The sequence below is a fragment of the Myxocyprinus asiaticus genome, chromosome 29 (assembly GCF_019703515.2).
Source record: "Myxocyprinus asiaticus isolate MX2 ecotype Aquarium Trade chromosome 29, UBuf_Myxa_2, whole genome shotgun sequence".
NCBI classification, from domain to species: domain Eukaryota; kingdom Metazoa; phylum Chordata; class Actinopteri; order Cypriniformes; family Catostomidae; genus Myxocyprinus; species Myxocyprinus asiaticus.
In genome coordinates, this window is record NC_059372.1 from 34187404 (window position 1) to 34207429 (window position 20026).

The 20026-nt window shown below is 39.3% G+C and overlaps 1 protein-coding gene across 2 annotated transcripts in view; it reads left to right on the forward strand.

Moving 5' to 3' along the window:
- LOC127420482 (zinc finger protein 512B-like) overlaps nt 1-14997 on the forward strand; it is an 84550-nt gene extending 69553 nt beyond the window's left edge. For both annotated transcript variants that reach the window (XM_051662808.1, XM_051662809.1), the window contains exons 10-17: nt 2488-2577; nt 3522-3620; nt 6751-6939; nt 9604-9933; nt 10137-10238; nt 10442-10504; nt 10592-10690; nt 13247-14997. In XM_051662808.1, coding sequence (XP_051518768.1) covers nt 2488-2577; nt 3522-3620; nt 6751-6939; nt 9604-9933; nt 10137-10238; nt 10442-10504; nt 10592-10690; nt 13247-13591 — 1317 coding nt within the window. In that variant the 3' untranslated portion in view covers nt 13592-14997. The remainder of the gene's footprint in view (nt 1-2487; nt 2578-3521; nt 3621-6750; nt 6940-9603; nt 9934-10136; nt 10239-10441; nt 10505-10591; nt 10691-13246) is intronic.
- Nucleotides 14998-20026: the final 5029 nt, after the last annotated feature.

Sequence of the window (20026 nt, forward strand, 5' to 3'; positions counted from 1 at the left end):
ATCTTAACCACTGAAGGCACTGAACATCTGTCTCAGTAGTTCTAAACACATCGAACATAATGCAACAAATATACACAAGGTGTTCCCTTGCAAACAGCGTTAACAGCACACAGAAGCGCAATATACACACAGAAGGACACATAAACCTCAAATGTTCTGTACAGTGGTACAGTGGCTAAAGTGTCCAGATATTTCTTGGGGCCACAGTACAGTATAAAAAGAAAGTCAAAGAATAAAGGAACAGAAGTGCAAGAATCAAAACTTTAATGTATGACTTTCCCTCTATTGTTTTAGTACAACCAAACCACAATGGAAAAGGAGAGGAAAGTGTTTCAGGCATGCAATTAGACACCTCTCTCTCAGGTCCCCATGCACGGGGCTAGAGGGAACCATTAGGAGCACTTTATTGATTGGCCGTCTGTGAAAGAGATGCAGAGAGCGGACCTACCCAGTGTGCATCTGGAGTAGAGTACTATAGCGCCAGCCCACTCGAAAGCACAACTCTATAAAATGATGACGTGTCTATTAAAGGGGAATCGATCTGCTGCGTTATTGTGGGGTCATGAGTAATTGCAGTTTTTCTGGCCTCTTCCTGAGTCCTGTGTGAAATCAAAACAGCTGTGATGAGCATTAAGGGAGACATTTCGTGGTAAAAGATATGTATTCAAACAATAATCATTGACCTTATTGTTCCTCATCTGTGGAATTTGCACATGCTTTATGCAATTACAACTGACAATACAGATTTCTCTCACTTTAATTCTATAATATAGTGAAATCGTTCTATAGGAATAAATCCCATTATAATGGCAATGATAGTCATGTACAATTAGTAGGGATGCACAATATCAGCAGCCTATATATTATTGCCCGTTAACCGGGAACATTAAAATATTATCACGCCGATAATGGAATTACCGCCGATATTTTCAGTGATAATTTGTTACAGTTTATTTGCTTGCGGCTGAGAGTCTCTGACTGCCTGTGACTTCTTTCCTTTAGGCAGGGACTCAGACAGTCTCAAATGACACAATGTGTGTGAGTGAGAGCCAAGCTCATGTCGCTCTGTGAAAATTATTTCAACATCTCTGCACTTGTTACATTGTTTTGGGTCTTGTTTTAGTCATCTGCTGTATGTAACAACATGCCATTTTCCATAGTCTGTTTGTTTCATGAGGCAACAAACGGAAACGCGACAAAAACATGTACAGTATGTATGATACTTGGGCGCAATCATTTTCGCGTATTACTTCATGAAACTTTAACAGAATGTGGAAATTAGAACATTGTTACTTACAGAACAGCATTGTGATTAAAACAAGTCCAAACACAACCTAAAACGGTACATTTATCTTGAAATAATCCTCACAGAGTGACTAAAACACTGGTTTGTGAGTGAAACGAATGTTCTTGTTGTATTTTACCTATTCCCATTATGATTGTTGTGTTCACATTTCATAAATTATACATTGGAACTGTCACAAATAAGTGCTATAACAAGTGTCTGTGAACGAGCCACGCATAAGCACAATGCACACACATACATAACACACTCAAACCACCACTTCACTCACAGTCTGGCTGCTAGCATAAATATTACACCATGTATACAGAGATTAGGGTTAGTATTGTGTGTTTTGATGTTTACTGTTTGTTGCATGCCGTTTATAGCCTGATTTTGGTTTAATCCATTAAACCATGGCTGTTAGTGGGTCATCAGGATTACCGTAAACACTCAGATACTGTAAATGTGCACCATACAATTTATGCAAGTGTATTGTCATTTATATGTGATTCAAATCAGCATTCATGTGTAATATAGGCACATTTCTTGTTCATGTTATATTCGCCAAACCTTAAATAGCAGCTAGTCCAAATTCCAAGCTTTTAAATTACACATAATTTTCAAATGAGAAATGAGAAAATGAGATTTTTTTAATGAATTATCTAGCTTTTCCAAGTTAAAGGATTAAAAATGAAAACTTTCTTTTCAAATATCTGTTATTGGTATCGCCACAATTAGCTGTGAATTATCTGTTATCGGTATCGTCCCAGAAAATCAATATTGGTGCATCCCTAACTATTAGTAATAATAATACAGTAGCAATAATAATACAGTTGTTTCCACTTGTGGTTCCGGGTAATTTTGGGATGCCTGTTTCGGACACATGCCCAAAAGCTGAAATCTTATTGATTGTAAAAATTTTTCTCCAAACGAAGGTAAAACTATCTATCTGTTGGAAAAGAAAATTAACCTCACTTTGGCATCATATTTCATCCCCAGTGTGAATAGGTGCATAGGAATGCATTGTTTCAATATTCAAGATGAAATTAGCAGCAAAAACAGCTCCATCTTTCTGAAAATCCAGTTTCAGACTCATGGCCAAAAACCTTATCTTTGTGACTGAGTCCCCCACTTCTTACGGTCAAAAATGGGTATTTTGATATTGAGGATGGCATCATAAACATTTGATCTATTTCCTGCAGCTGCGGGACGCTCTCAAGTGTCAACAGTGTCAGAAGCAGTTCAGATCCAAAGCTGGACTCAACTACCATTGCATGGCTGACCACACTAAGGTGAGTGTTTGTGTGTATCTATCTATCTATCTATCTATCTATCTATCTATCTATCTATCTATCTATCTGTCTGTCTGTCTGTCTTTCTGTCTGTTTGTGTGCATTTGAGTTTTTTATATACAGTATATTATAAATGTTGTAAAATTTCAAAACCTTTAAAAGCTCTTCTTAATAAAACATCTTTAGAAAACAATTTTCCTGTCAAATGCATTCAGCAACATTAAGCATATCTAAATGTATCAGTTAATGTGTTTACTTCAGCAGCCCTTAAGAAATACTGTAACTCAAATTCAAAATGAATATACAGAAAAAGTTAACTAAACTGAAGCTAGAAAACAGCAAAAGTAAACTAAGACTAACAATCATAAAGTGAAACTTAACAAAAAAAAAGCTAAATTGACTGGACAAACTAAAAAGACCATCTGAATCAAATGTAAAGTTGATACCACAATAATAGACCAAAGTAGAAAAAAGCTACTCTTATCTCACTACATTTTCTATATCATCTTGTTCTCTGTCTTACTCCTCATTATCAGCTCTTGGTGTCTTGTGTGCCTCTGGGTACTAGTGCTGACATGTTTGGGTCTTAATTGTCTGTGTCTTCATTTTTTCTTTTTTTTTTGTACAGAACTGAACTCACAGCCCAGACTTTGCATTTGCCCTCAGGTGCTTTGTGTTCAAGTCTCTGGTGTCCTGTTTAGATTTATATCACATTTCCAATGCTGATGTTTTTAACAGCTAATATACAGTGTTGTAAAAACCATAGTCTGACAGTTGCCATAAACACGCCTTGAGGAATGGCACCTCTATAAAGGATTTAAAGAGTGCCGGGATGTCTGGCTTTTGGAAAGCATTGATTGGAACCACATTGGTTTTGATGTCTTGGGGAAGAGTTTCTGCAGAGATGCTGATCTAGTGCATTGTGTTTGTTTCCCATTGCTAAGCCATCGGTGAGTGAAAATGAGTTTGGGGAGGAGCAGGAGGAGAGAGAGAGACTACGGCGCATCCTCAAACAGATGGGCCGAATCAATTGCACCAATGAGGTAGGAATTTGTCACCAGTGTTTACTGTCTGTCTGACTCCCTTGACAACCTCCTCTGTCCTCAATATGTCCTAGCACACCTGTCTCTCTCTCATACTTCCTGTTTTGCCTTTTGCCTGCCTGTGCACACAATCTAGTGAGCTGCCTTGCTGTCTGTCTATCTATCTATCTATCTATCTGTCTGTCTGTCTGTCTGTCTCTATCTGTCCATCCGTCCGTCCATCCATCCATCCATCTTTATCTGTCTTTCTGTCTGTCAGTCTCATCTATCTATCTATCTATCTATCTGTCTGTCTGTCTGCCTGTCTGTCCGTCCGTCCGTCCGTCCGTCTTTATCTATCTGTCTGTCTAGTGTCTGTCTGCTGTGGCAAGTAAAAGTATGTGAACCCTTAGGAATTAATTGGTCTATCTATCTATCTATCTATCTATCTATCTATCTATCTATCTATCTGTCTGTCTGTCTGTCTGTCTCTATCTGTCTGTTTGTCTGTCTTTATCTATCTATCTGTCTGTCTGTCTGCTTCAGCTCAGCCATATTCTTAGGATGTCTGCTGTGAACGACTCTCTTGAGGTCATTCCACAGCATCTCTGTTGGGTTAAGGTTTGGGCTCTGACTGGGCCACTCCAAAAGGTGGATTTCATTTTTTTGAAGCCATTCTGTAGTGGATTTACTTCAATGTGTAGGGTCATTGTCCTGCTGCATCACTCAGCTTCTTCAGAGCTTCAGCTGGCGAACAGCCACCCTGACATTATCCTGTAGGATATCTTGATAAACTTGGGAATTAATTTTTCCCTCGATGATAGAAAGCGGTCCAGGCCCCGAAGCAGCAAATCAGCCCCAAATCATGATGCTCCCTCCACCGTACTTCACCGTTGGGATGATGTTTCCATGTTGGTATGCGGTGCCCTTTTAACACCATGCGTAGTGCTGCGTTTTCTTCCCATCTATCTATCTATCTATCTATCTATCTATCTGTCTGTCTGTCCATCTCTCCGTCTGTCCGTCTGTCCATCCGTCCATCCGTCTTTATCTATCTGTCTGTCTGTCTGTCTGACTACTGTGGCAAGAAAAAGTATATGAACCCTTTGGAATTAATTGGTCATAAAATGTGATCTCATTTTCATCAAAATCACAATTTTAGACAAACACAGGTGTGCTTCAGCTAACAACACACAAACAATTATAATCTTTCATGCCTTTCAAATCTATCTATCTGTCTGTCTGTCTGTCTGTCTATCTACAGTGGCAAGAAAAAGTATGTGAACCCTTTGGAATTAATTGGTCATAACATGCAATCTCATTTTCATCAAAATCACAAGTATAGACAAACGCAAGTGTGCTTAAGCTAACAACACACAAACAATTATAATCTTTCATGTCTTTCAAATGTATCTATCTGTCTGTCTGTCTTTATCTATCTATCTATCTGTCTGTCTGTCTGTCTGTCTGTCTGTCTGTCTGTCTCTATCTGTCTGTCTGTCTGTCTGCTTCAGCTCAGTCATATTCTTAGGATGTCTGCTGTGAACGGCTCTCTTGAGATCATTCCACAGCATCTTTATTGGGTTAAGGTCTGGTCTCTGACTGGGCCACTCCAAAAGGTGGATTTTATTTTTGAAGCCATTCTGTAGTGGATTTACTTCAATGTGTAGGGTCATTGTCCTGCTGCATCACCCAACTTCTACTGAGCTTCAGCTGGCGAACAGCCACCCTAACATTATCCTGTAGGATATCTTGATAAACTTGGGAATTAATTTTTCCCTCGATGATGGAAAGTGGTCCAGGCCCCGAAGCAGAAAATCAGCCCCAAATCATGATGCTCCCTCCACCGTACTTCATGTTGGTATGTGGTGCCCTTTTTACACAATGCGTAGTGCTGCATTTTCTTCCCAAACATTTCAACCTTATTTTCATCAGTCCACAAAACAAGAGTGCTAAAGTGGTCTTTTGAATACTGCAGAATCATAGAAATTTGTTGTTGAAAAGCAGCGGCTTCCTCCGTCCATGCCTGTTTAATGTTTTCCATATAGTAGACTCAAGAACAGAGATGTCAGTCAGTTCCGATGATTCCTTTAAGTCTTTAGCAGTCACACTAGGGTTCTTTTTTACCTCATTGAACATTCTGCGGTGTGCCCTTTGAGCCATCTTGGCTGGATGGCCACTTTCAGGGAGAGTAGCCACAGTAACAAATCGTCTCCATTTATAGACAATGTGTCTAACTGTGGACAGATGAATATCTAAGCTCTTCGATATAACTTTTTAACCTTTCCAGCTTTATGCAAAGCTACGATTCTTGATCGTAGTTTTTCTGAGATTGCCTAGGGGTTCACATACTTTTTCCAACCTGCACTGTGAATGTTTGAATGATGTTCATCTGTCTGTCTGTCTGTGTCTTTCTGAAAAATGCATATTAAAAATGGAATTTAATGCTGATATTCCTACAAATATTATTTTTTTCAATAATTAAATAAATAATAGTAACAGAGTTGACATAGTCTGCTTTTGACAAATTTAACAACATATAAAATAAAATGATAAAACAAAGAGACATTTACTTTCAGAATTCCATTCCTAAAATGATGATGATGATGTCATTAGCTCATTATAATTATTATTATTTTTATTATTATTTTGTTTGTGTGTGTGTGTGTGTGTGTGTGTGTGTGTGTGTGTGTGTGTGTGTGTCTATAGAATATTAGCTACATAGAATCAAGTAGCACAAAAATGAATGCTGATATACACTGCTCTTGTCAGTAGGGCTGTCTGTTTGAAATGTCTGATGAAATTTTCTCTGTGGAGAAAATGATGAAGAGAGAAAGATGGTAAATATGCCTGAGAGGGGATCAGAGGAGGAAATTCTTGAGAAATTCTGTAACTTATACTTGTGTGAAATATGTTAATGTAGTACAGCTTTAGACTGATGGTTTAATCATTCACTGTTCAAGGCTTAATCTTCAGTTTAAGCTCTTGAAGTGTACATTACACTAAATGGCATTACCTGGTGTACAGTAATAACAAACAGCCCTCTTAAAAGGAACCATTTGCCCAGACTGTAAACCTAGAGAAAGACCATGGGTCAAGCAGCAGATCAGTGTGTTAATTAATAAAGCATGTTTGATTCTGTCTCATACAGGGCTGTTCAGCTCACTTCTCCAGTCTGATGGGTTATCAGTATCATCAGAAACGCTGTTGCGGAGAGCTAATGGATTCAGGGAAGCCTGTGTTCATGTGTCAATACTGTGGTAAGACCTATCGCTCCAAAGCTGGCCGTGACTACCACCTGCGCTCTGAGCACACTGCCACTGGCCTGCCCACGCACTCGGTGAGATTGCACACCCAGATAACATGGCATTGGCCTAATCCCACATCATTTGAAAAATGTCATGAGCACTCTGGTTTTATTGATCATTCATTTGACAGATTTAAATTGACCTTCTATTGACTGTATTCTTAGTAGATGGCATTTTTAATTTAGCGTGATTGAAAATGAGGCTGTGTAGGATAGCAGAAATCCCTTAAAGTCAGCCTAATCTTTATAGATTAAGGTAATTAATAATGTTTTTTATCCAATGAGTATGAGACTGAGGTTTACTGTACATCCATCCTTAATTTGTTTTCATTTTTATCACATTAAATTAGGCATTTACTTAACTAAAGTCAATAGGCAAAATATTTTGGAAGGAAATAATTTCTGTTAAATTTGATAGCATATAATATACAACAATGAGTAAAAACATTATGACCACTCACAGCTGAAATGAATAACATTGATAATCTCCTAAAAAGGACACATGTCAAGGTCTGGGTAGATTAGATGGTAAGTGAAGAATCAGTTCTTGTAGTCAACGTGTTCAGTGCAGGAGAAATGGGCAAGAGTAAAGACCTGAGCGACTTTGACAAGGGCCAAATTGTTGTGGCCAGAAAACTAGGTCAGAGCATCTCTGAAATGGCAAGGCTTGTGGGGTGCTCCCGGTCAGCAGTGGTGAGTACCTACCGACAGTAGTCCGAGGAGGGACAAACTACAACTGGCGACAGGGTGTTGAGCGCCCAAGGCTTATCAATGCGTGAAGGATATCCCTTTTGGTCCGAACCGACAGAAGATGTACTGTGGCACAAGTCACAGAAAATTTTAATGATGGTTACGGGAGGAATGTGTCACAACACATAGTGCATCACAACCTGCTGCGTATGGGGCTGCGTAGCCGCAGACCGTTCAAAGTGCCCATGATGACCCCTGTCCACCATTGAAAGCGCCTACAATGGGCATGCGAGCGTCGGAACTGGACCTTGGAGCAGTGGAAGAAGGTCACCTGGTCCGATGAGTCCTGTTTTCTTTCACATCATGTGGACGGCCGTGTACGTGTGCGCTGTTTACCTGGGGAAGTAATGGCACCAGGTTGCACTGTGGGAAGACGACAAGCAGGCGGAGGGAGTGTGATGCTCTGTGCAATGTTTTGCTGGGAAACCCTGGGTCCGGCCATTCATGTGGACATCAATTTGACATGTGCCACCTGCCTAAACATCGTTGCAGACCAGGTACACCCCTTCATGGCAATGGTATTCCCTGATGGCAGTGGCCTCTTACAGCAGGATAATGTGCCCTGCAACACTGCACACATTGTCCAGGAATGGTTTGAGGAACATAATGAAGAGTTCAAGGTGTTGCCCTGGCCTCCTGTGACAAGGAGGAGACGTGGCTGGGCCGTGAGGATGCACGCCCGGCGCTGAGTTGCCTAATCAGCGGGAGGGAGATAAGGGAAGAGCCAAAGATGCCAGAGAGAGAGAGAGGTGTTATGCTGGAAAGCAGTTTTATGTTGTTTTATGTTCATTTGTTTATTAAAAGTTTACGTTGACTGCTCAGCCGGTTCCTGCCTCCTCCTTGCCCATTGTGTGAATTCGTTACATTGGTGTCGAAACCCGGGAAAGTAGGAAGGGCATGCTGTCCGGGAGAACTCGCCACTGCCATCCACCAATAGACAGAGGAGCCGCTACCGTCTGCCCGGAGAAGGAGGAGCCATCCGCCAGAAGATGGAGGAGTCGCTGCCATCTGCCAGGAGCCAGAGGATCCATTGCCGTCTGCCAGGAAGCGGAGGAGCAGTTGCCGTCTGCCAAGAGATGGAAGACCCGCTGCCGTCTGCTGGGAGGCGGAGGAACCACTGCCGTCCCCAGAGGATGGAGGAGCGGCTGAGGACCGGATGGGCAGTGTGCCCGTGGGAGCTGAAGAAGAGCATTTTTTCCTCTCTCTCTCTCTCTGTCTCTACCGCTAGCTCTTTCTCTCTCCCCCTCCCTCCCCTCATCTCTCTCAGATTCACAGGAGGTGGTGAGGACCATCGGGTGGCAGAATGGCCAGAAGGGCAGCGTCTCAACTCCAGAGATGGGGGGATGGGGTAAGCCAGTCCGTATGGTGCCCCGGCCTGAATCGGGTGGTGTAGGAGTGTGACGAGGAGGAGGGCGTGACCAGGCTGTGAGGATGCATGCCTGGCACTGAGTTGCCTAATCAGCGGGAGGGAGATAAGGGAAGAGGCGGAGATGCCAGAGAGAGAGAGAGAGAGAGAGAGAGAGAGAGAGAGAGAGAGAGTGTGTGTTTTGTGTTATGCTGGAAAGCAATTTTATGTTGTGTTTTGTTCATTTGTTTATTAAAAGTTTTCATTGACTGCTCAGCCAATTCCCATCTCCTCCTTGCCCATTGTGTGAATCCGTTACACCTCCAAATTCCCCAGATTTTATTCTGATTGAGCATCTGTGGGATGTACTGGAGCAACAAGTCTGATCCACGGTTCGCAACTTACAGGACTTGAAGGATCTGCATCTGATCAGGGGTCTTGTACAGTCCATTCCTCAGCGTGTCAATGTTGTTTTGGCTGCACGCAGAGGACCAACAGCATATTAGGCAGGTGGTCATAATGTTTTGGCTCATCAGTGTTCATGTTTTACATTGATTTATTAACCTTTTAAAGATTGTTTCTCTCCAACACACATCATGTAGCTCAGAACTGAGGAGTGTAAACAAGGAGAGAGGAAAGACAAGGAGGAAGTGCATGAGAAAATGGAGATGGAAGAGTCCGACCTGAAGAAAAACAGGGGCAAGGTAAAGGAGAGAACAGAGGAGCAGGTGGAGCAGGTGGAGGAGAGGAAGGAGGAAAAGCCAGAGGTGGAGGAGCTACTGGATTTGGACAGGACACCCAGCGGCAGGGTGCGACGGCGCTCTGCTCAGGTGGCTGTGTTCCACCTGCAGGAGATTGCAGAAGACGAGCTGGCAAAAGACTGGGGCAACAAACGTCGCATCAAAGATGACCTCGTGCCAGACATCAAAAGGGTACACACACACACACAGCCTGCTTTCATGATTCCTGTGTAAACATTGCCGTATTGGTGCTGACTAAGGCAAGCATCACTATTTTTATTGCTCATATGTTGAGTTAAGGATTTGTTTTAAACCCCTAACCTAAGCACTAAAGATATATTTCATCCAAAAATGAAAGTTCAGTCATTATTTCTTGTTTATTTTTGTTCTGTTAGCTCAACTACACACGACCAGGGCTCCCCAGCTTCAACCCCGAAACTGTGGAGAGCTGGAAGAGCGAGGTGAAGGAGAAAGGATTCATCTGCTGCCCCAACTGTGTAAGAAAACTCTCTTGTTTTTCAGACTTAACATTCTTCAACAGCTACTGGTGTGATGACAATTTCTAACCCCAGTATAAAAACATGTGAATGATTATAAGTCATAAGATTTATATATAAATTGTTTTAGCTGCTGAAGAAGATGGAAAACCCTTGTTTGCTATGATTTTGCTCAGAATGAGTTTTCCTTTATTTCATAACAGAATTGTGAAGCTGTGTACTCAAGTGTATCTGGACTCAAAGCCCACTTGGCAAACTGCAACAAGGTAAAACAAGGCCTCTGCATTCTTTGCCATAGTTGTGTCATGCTTGAAATACCGTCACTCTTACAGCTGTAATTGTTCTCCGTTCAGGGAGGGGGCGGTGTGGGGAAGTACACCTGTTTGCTCTGTCAGAAGGAGTTTAGCTCTGAGAGTGGTGTAAAGTACCATATCAGCAAGACACATTCTCAGGTAATTCAAACTGTCTTACAAACACCCTGGGCATGTTCAACAAAGTAAGCTTAGCACTTACCCTTCATTATATCCTAGAATAAATATATGACATCTGTTCATCAAACCTGTTCACACCAAGTCCGGTGCGAATAACCAGCATGAATGTTCGCAAACTATTTTTGCAACAAAATCTTTTCGTCTGTCTCTGAAGAAGTTCTACCCATATCCATGAATGTAAGCGAAAAGCACTCTGGTCATTCATGTACTTAATTATGCTGGCTTGACAAAGCCAACATACTGTTACACCTTGTCCTAACCAGACGCAGTACAATAATATTGCAGCGACAAGCAATCTGTCTGTCCACACTAGACGCGCGCACACGTGTGTGTGTGTGTGTGTGTGTGTGTGTGTGTGTGTCAGACCTCTGACTAAAGAGAGGGAGACCTCAAGCACAACATTCGGTAGGCGTGTGACACCCTCCACCAAAATCAAGTTGTTCTGATCTGGCTAGTGAGAAACCGGCTTTAATATACTGTTATGAGAAGAATTTTAGACCCATTCATTGACTGGGCTACCTGGCGGGACGTCATAAAAGAAACCTTTTCAATAATAGAATGCCCTGTCACTCGTCGCTTGTCATGGCTTGTTAGCACAAAAACTCTGATTAACTTGGAAAAGATACTATTTATCGCATGTTGCAGCATCGCAATGCATCTGGTTAGGACACGGTGTTATTCTACAGACATGGTTGAGGGTTGTTTTTCAAAATTGCTAAACAAAAAAACTAATTTCTCACTGTAACTCCTCCTAGAGCTTTCAAGCTAAATCCACCAAAATTGGCACAGACATTTAGGCTGTTCTGACTCGGGTTGCTATGAATTTTCTAACTGATCAGATTTGCGGTTTTCGCACAGGGGGTGATAAAAATATAAATAAAAAAAATCCCATAGACTAACTTGAACAGAATGCTCAAATGGGCCAAGACTATTCAAACTCCAACTGTCCAAAAATTCAAAAGTTCAAATGTAAACAAGGCATTTAATCTGCTTTAATTGTCTCTCTCATTCTTGTTATCTATCTATCTATCTATCTATCTATCTATCTATCTATCACCTTGAAATGAATTTTTTTTATTTTATTTTTTTTATTTTTACATTAGTGTTAAACTTTCAGATAAGGCTTTGTCAAGCCAACATCAAGTTTTATCTTGACAAACTTTAACTATCTAGTACTCATCTGAGACCAACAGCATCAACAGCTTGGAATCTATATGGAATTCTGGCTTCAGAAACATGACCCAAAAGATTTTATCTTATTAGTCAGTGAGTTTTTTTTTTTTTTATCCAAATAGACAAACAAGAAATGACCTAAGATTCCCAGAGGACCTAGAGGAGCTTTCAGAGACCAATTTCAATGATTTGATAGAGTGATTGGACTTTGCATGACACCATTCGTACTTTCAGGATCTTCACATTTAACTTCTTAACATGCTGTATCACAATCTGCAAGAAGGATGTGTTAACCCACACAAACACAGGTTAGCCAACTCCACTAAGCTGGCGTGATGACTATGAAAATTTTTTAAAAATGTTCATATAATAAATCACACTAAATGAATGCGTTAAATCGGCAGCCCTAATTTTAAAACATTTTAGCAACTTAAATAATTGAAAAAAATAATATGCCACTGACCAGCCCTATTTAAAATCAATGCTTTTTGTCTTAGTATCAGTTTCAGTAAATGATAACACTGGTACTTTCAACAACAAAAATTATGTATGTAAAGAATATGCAAAAATCAATGTAGAGCAATATTTTGGATAGGGATGCACCATTTCCTTTTCTAATCTTGAAATGTTTAAATTTTGGACTTGGTATGAATAGACCTTAAAGGGGCTTCCACATGACTTGCGTCACCGTTGCCTAATAAACTGAACTCTGTGAACAGAATTCTATGTTAGCGTTCCTCTGGCTGATGGGTTGCATTTCTGTGTAGCAACATAATGCGCCGCTCATAGTTCAATTTCAACTTTGACCCCCGTTGACGCTGATCTTTTGAAGTGTCAAACAATGATTACCGGGTCTTTTCACTGACAGGTCTGATTTGACAACAAAGTGATTTTGACATACGTTTTTACCTTACTCATGTCTTTTAGAGTAGAAAGCAACAAGAAATATTTTAAAAAATGTCAAAATTTATACAGAGGTATTGAATAATTTGTTTTTATTAAGTATTTTCATTATTGTTTCCGAGCATCCAGAGATCTCATTCCTTGAACTAATTTAAATTCACCAAAAATATCCTAAGACCTTAACGTAAACAAGTTCTCATATTATTTTCTGCAATCAAAGCAAATTCCTGGACTTTTATCTCTTTCAAGTCCAAATACATGTTTTCAGTGTTTACTGTTCACACCTCCTGCTTTCTTGCCAGACAAGCTTGTAAAATCGCCTTTCCGTGACGCTATCTGCCATGCTTTTAATGTGGAGGTCAAAACGGCACGTGAAAGCCCCTCTAGACTCACTACATCTTGCTTGCTTACTTCCAACTTGATTTTGCCTTACTTGTACAGAACTGGTTTCGGGCATCTGACCACGAGGTGCCAAACAACAAGAGGAAAGAACCAGAGAGCAATGGCTTACAGAAGGACATGAAAAATGGAGTGCCTGGGAAGAAGAGAGGTCGAAAGCCCAAAGAGCGCCCCCTGGTCTCCATCCCATCCTTCACCCCAGCTCCAGTTCCACCCCAGACCGTAACTCCAGCCTCAGAAACCCAAACACCTGCCCCCACCCCTATTGCCAACACCCCAACTACACCCTCTGCCCCAGTGAACAGTGAGAGTCCAGCCCGGCCTAGAGACACACATCCCCCTATAAAGAAGCGGGGTAAACCTAAGAAACCGCCAACCACTGAGTAACACGGCTTTTACTATGTCAGCACCAAGACGGAATGCTTTCCGAAGTACACCAGTAAACGAATGAAACTTAAAAAGATTAACGCAAGAACGAGGGAATGACAAACAGCAGAAAACACCGATGATTTGCTCTTGTATTGATTTCACACTGATCTTTGTGTTTTTTAAGCTGAGTATATACATTATGTGTGTGCTTGTGTATACTGATATACCTGTACATTACTCCTGTTTTTTTTTTCTTTCCATTTTTAGAGTTGATTTTAATAAGCTGTTCTCTCAAAAAGGGTCAATAACAGTTAAACCACCAGTTGATATAAATGGTATGTGTATATATATATATATATATATATATATATATATATATATATATATATATATATATATATATATACACACACACATAGGCCTTTATGGAAGCTTTTTTTAGAGCAGAAGTTGCAAACATTTCTATGTAATGTTTAGGTGGCTCTGTCAAAATGTCCGGTGGTTTCATTATTATTATTATAATTTTTATTTTATTTTGTTTTTTAAGAAAATCAAATTCATTCAGTTAGCATGGTGAGCTAATTTACTGCTAATGTTTTATCATGGATATACTCTGCTGTGTATATATAATATCTATATATGAATATATTCAAAGCAATTCATTTTCGTCCATCGTTTTCAAACGAGATGGGTAAAAAAAAAAGTTGGTCTTCTTTAGTGGTCATCATTTAATTTGCTTTTCCTCAGATGTATTTGTGTTTGTTTTATAATCGACAGCTGAACGAAAGGTTGGAATTAGGTTGACGGCTGTTGTAACACTGTGCTACTGTGCAATAGTGTTGCTTTCCTGGTTTCTCGTCTTGTCTCTTGCTCAGAGTTGTATGGGGTCTACCGGGCCCGTAGCCTTGTGTAACACTTTTTCCCACATCCCTTTGGGCTGTTTGCAGTAGTTGTAGTTTGCCTCAGTTGGTCAGAGGTCATTGTTAAAACCTTAAACTGCTTGGAAATTTGGTAGTGCTATGTGCTTTCATTTTGTCTGTTTTTTTGTACAGTGGGAAAAAATGGATTGTGGTGCTTAACAAAGAAGGAATATACAGTGCAGACATTTAGAGTCTGTTGTGTGTTGGCAGGAAATGGAACTCCAAAGCACAGGAATGCCATTTGTCATCTGTGATGTCATCAGTGCTAGCTTAAGCTAAATTTAGTACTGCACTATAGGAAGATTTAAACTGGCTCAGAAATGAAAACTTCATGAATAGAGAATCCTCTGAAATTAATTTGGGCAAATATCATGAAACCTGTCAAGAACATGCCCGGGTCATATTTTATCCCAAAAATAAAAAAAATAAAATAAAAAAAAGCAGAAGACATTTTATTTTGTATTATATATATATATATACAGGTGCATCTCAATAAATTAGAATGTTGTGGAAAAGTTCATTTATTTCAGTAATTCAACTAAAATTGTGAAACTCGTGTATTAAATAAATTCAGTGCACACAGACTGAAGTAGTTTAAGTCTTTGGTTCTTTTAATTGTGATGATTTTGGCTCATATTTAACAAAAACCCACCAATTCACTATCTCAAAAAATTAGAATACATCATAAGACCAATTAAAAAAAACATTTTTAGTGAATTGTTGGCCTTCTGGAAAGTATGTTCATTTACTGTATATGTACTCAATACATGCTAGGGGCTCCTTTTGCTTTAATTACTGTCTCAATTTGGCGTGGCATGGAGGTGATCAGTTTGTAGCACTGCTGAGGTGGTATGGAAGCCCAGGTTTCTTTGACAGTGGCCTTCAGCTCATCTGCATTTTTTGGTCTCTTGTTTCTCATTTTCCTCTTGACAATACCCCATAGATTCTCTATGGGGTTCAGGTCTGGTGAGTTTGCTGGCCAGTCAAGCACACCAACACCATGGTCATTTAACCAACTTTTGGTGCTTTTGGCAGTGTGGGCAGGTGCCAAATCCTGCTGGAAAATGAAATCAGCATCTTTAAAAAGCTGGTCAGCAGAAGGAAGCATGAAGTGCTCCAAAATTTCTTGGTAAACGGGTGCAGTGACTTTGGTTTTCAAAAAACACAATGTACCAACACCAGCAGATGACATTGCACCCCAAATCATCATAGACTGTGGAAACTTAACACTGGACTTCAAGCAACTTGGGCTATGAGCTTCTCCACCCTTCCTCCAGACTCTAGGACCTTGGTTTCCAAATGAAATACAAAACTTGCTCTCATCTGAAAAGAGGACTTTGGACCACTGGGCAACAGTCCAGTTCTTCTTCTCCTTAGCCCAGGTAAGACGCCTCTGACATTGTCTGTGGTTCAGGAGTGGCTTAACAAGAGGAATACGACAACTGTAGCCAAATTCCTTGACACGTCTGTGTGTGGTGGCTCTTGATGCCTTGACCCCAGCCTCAGTCTATTCCTTGTGAAGTTCACCCAGATTCTTGAAGCGATTTTGCTTGACCATCCTCATAAGGCTGCGGTTCTCTCGGTTGGTTGTGCATCTTTTTCTTCCACACTTTTTCCTTCCACTCAACTTTCTGTTAACATGCTTGGATACAGCACTCTGTGAACAGCCAGCTTCTTTGGCAATGAATGTTTGTGGCTTACCCTCCTTGTGAAGGGTGTCAATGATTGTCTTCTGGACAACTGTCAGATCAGCAGTCTTCCCCATGATTGTGTAGCCTAGTGAACCAAACTGAGAGACCATTTTGAAGGCTCAGGAAACCTTTGCAGGTGTTTTGAGTTGATTAACTGATTGGCATGTCACCATATTCTAATTTTTTGAGATAGTGAATTGGTGGGTTTTTGTTAAATGTGAGCCAAAATCATCACAATTAAAAGAACCAAAGACTTAAACTACTTCAGTCTGTGTGCACTGAATTTATTTAATACACGAGTTTCACAATTTGAGTTGAATTAATGAAATAAGTGAACTTTTCCACGACATTATAATTTATTGAGATGCACCTGTATATATAATACTTTTTTTTACATTATGACATTATTTTCATTACAATTGAACACACTTTACCCCCCAATTCTATAAAACTCAAATTCTTATTATTTTAATGCAAAAAATATATATTATTTAGAATTATAAGTATTGTATTTTTTTATATTGCCTTTAATTAAAAAAAAAACATTGTTTTACAGTATTTTATTGTAATCATATTTATTGTTTAAAAAAATACTGTATTAAATTAATTATACTCTAATGATAATCTCCATTGAGAATAATGACAATTCTCAAAAACTCTACATTCATTATGGTAATGAGAATATGGTAAAAAATGTGCTTAATTGCTATGAAAATAATGGCTTTATATCTATCTATCTATCTATCTATCTATCTATCTATATATATATATATATATATATATATATATATATATCATACATACATACATACTTTTATTCACCAAAGTGGCATTCAACTGATCACAGTGTATAGTCAGGACATTAATAACATGAACTATTACTATTACATTTTGAAAAAAAAATTAAACTACTTCAAAGAGTTCTCATCAAAAAATCCTCCACATGCAGCAATGACAGCACTGCAGATCCTTGGCATTCTAGCTGTCAGTTTGTCTAGATACTCAGGTGACATTTCACCCCACACTTCCTGCAGCACTTGGGCATTTCTCACGCACCTTACAGTCTAACTGATCCCACAAAAGCTCAATGGGGTTCAGATCCATAACACTCTTTTCCAATTATCTGTTGTCCAATGTCTGTGTTTCTTTGCCCACTCTAACCTTTTCTTTTTGTTTTTCTGTTTCAAAAGTGGCTTTTTCTTTGCAATTCTTCTCATAAGGCCTGCACCCCTGAGTCTTCTCTTTACTGTTGTACATGAAACTGGTGTTGAGCGGGTAGAATTCAATGAAGCTGTCAGCTGAGGACATGTGAGGTGTCTATTTCTCAAACTAGAGACTCTGATATACTTATCCTCTTGTTTAGTTGTACATCTGGCCTTCCACATCTCTTTCTGTCCTTGTTAGAGCCAGTTGTTCTTTGTCTTTGAAGACTGTAGTGTACACCTTTGTATGAAATCTTCAGTTTTTTGGCAATTTCAAGCATTGTATAGCCTTCATTCCTCAAAACAATGATTGACTCTTAAAACATGCCAGTCTACTGCATACTGTGGCAACTCAAAAACAAAGATAAAAGACAATGTTAAGCTTCATCTAACGAACCAAATAGCTTTCAACTGTGTTTGATATAATGGCAAGTGATTTTCTAGTACCAAATTAGCAATTTAGCATGATTACTCAAGGATAAGGTGTTGGAGTGATGGCTGCTAGAAATGGGGCCTGTCTAGATTTGATCAAAAGTGACTTTTTTCAAATAGTGATGGTGCTGTTTTTTACATCAGTAATGTCCTGACTATGCTTTGTGATCAGCTGAATGCCACTTTGGTGAATTAAAGTACCAATTTCTTTCTGAAACAGCAAAATCTGTACATTATTACACATTTTAGGCCGCCAGTGTGTGTGTGTGTGTGTGTGTGTGTGTGTGTGTGTGTGTGTGTACATTTACAGCATATATTGTTTTGTTGTTTGACATTAATAATACTCTAATGAGAATCACCATTGAGAATAATGTAAATTCTCAAAACTAAACAATAAAAAACTGGCTTAAAGGGATAGTTCACCCAAAAATGAGAATTCTCTCATTATTTACTCACCCCCATGCCACCCCAGATGTGTATGAATTTCTTTCTTCAGCAGAATACAAATATTTTTAGAAAAATATTCCAGCTCTGTTGGTCCATACAATACAAGTGAATGGCGACCAGAACTTTGAAGCTCCAAAAGCACATAAATGCAGCATAAAAGTAATACATAAGACTCCAGTGGTTAAATCCATGTCTTCAGAAGCAGTATGATAGGTGTGGGTGAGAAACAGTTTAAATTTTAAGTCCTTTTTTTACTCTAAATCTCCACTTTCACATTCAGATGTGAAACTAAACAGGCACCAAATGTGGCTTATGAAAGTGGAGATTTAGAGTAAAATAAACTTGATCTGTTTCTCACCCATATCTATCTTATCACTTTTGAAGATATGGATTTAACCACTGGAGTCGTTGTGCAAAATATCTTTTTCCCTTTTGATTTTGGGGTAAAAATGTGATTTGGACATGTTTTCGTGAGATTCATATGTGTATTTAACATTTGATGGGTCGAGCTGCTCCTTGGAGTACAAGCAATGCGTCTCGAATGCACTTGAAGATCTCCGTGACTGTATGCAATAGTGAGAGTGTTTTGCAAGGGTGGACAAGCATGTAATGTAAAGCATCGAAGAGCACAATTAGAATAGTCACTGCAGACTTTAACTGAATGTTTCCTTGCCTTGTGGTTATGAATCAGAGCGTAAGGGAACAAAATGAATATATGAACTGATTCCCAACCTTCTGATTAAGGCCTATTTGAGAACAATGCTTGTCTTGCACTTTAACCCCTCCTCCCCCTTCCCTCCTTATCTTGCACTTTGCAGGCACCGTTAGGCACCATTCTCCCAACTTTTAATGAGTGGCTCTGTGTTGTCGGAGCCCTTTTGAGCAGATCTGAGATCAGTTTCCCTTATATAAATCCATCACTTGAGAACTGATCACAGCTTAGCATGAACTGAGCCTGCCCAATGCCTGCCATGTGATCCAAACCCAGGGCTTTTAAAACAGTGATATGTGCAAGAGTTCAACCTCCATTCCCCAATTTAGAAAGCAAATCTATGTCAAATATGAAATGAAAAATTATGTTTAAAGCCATACTGGAAGCATTGTATCTTTTTATTATTCCTCAGTTTGAATAAAAGATTATAGATTAAAAGAATATATCATTTGCAATAGAAATTAATTATCTATTCTAAGAACCCTATTTGTTCTAACTGAGGTACTTGAAATTATGAAACAATTGCCATAAAATTATTAAAATACAGGTCACAAATGGACAAAAAGCATAAATTATTAAAAGTATATTTATCTATTGAGAAAAAAAAAGAAGCTCAAATTTGCATATATACATTTAATTTATTTTATTCTAATATTTGTAAAAGTGATCTTAATCTAATATTTGCTTAAAGGGGTCATGACATGAGGAATCAAACTTTCCTTGATCTTTTAACATATAAGAGTTCATTGTACTATAAAAATATACTGTAAGTTTCAGAACTCAAAACCTCCTCCTCACTGCAAAAAGACCAAGATGCAAAAATGACTCATTCTCTACTTCCTCCACATTGTGATGTCACACTGGTAGACATTTGCATCTGACCGCCTCCACAACAGCACATCAACTTTACCTTTAATCACTTCCGTAGCCCGCCTAGTAGTGTTGAGCAGTGAGATGGCAATGAGAGAGCAGGTCAATAAAGAGCAGAGAGCCAATCATAACAGTGGGCATTGACTGTCAAGTCTTAAAGGAGAAGCAGCTCCAAAACC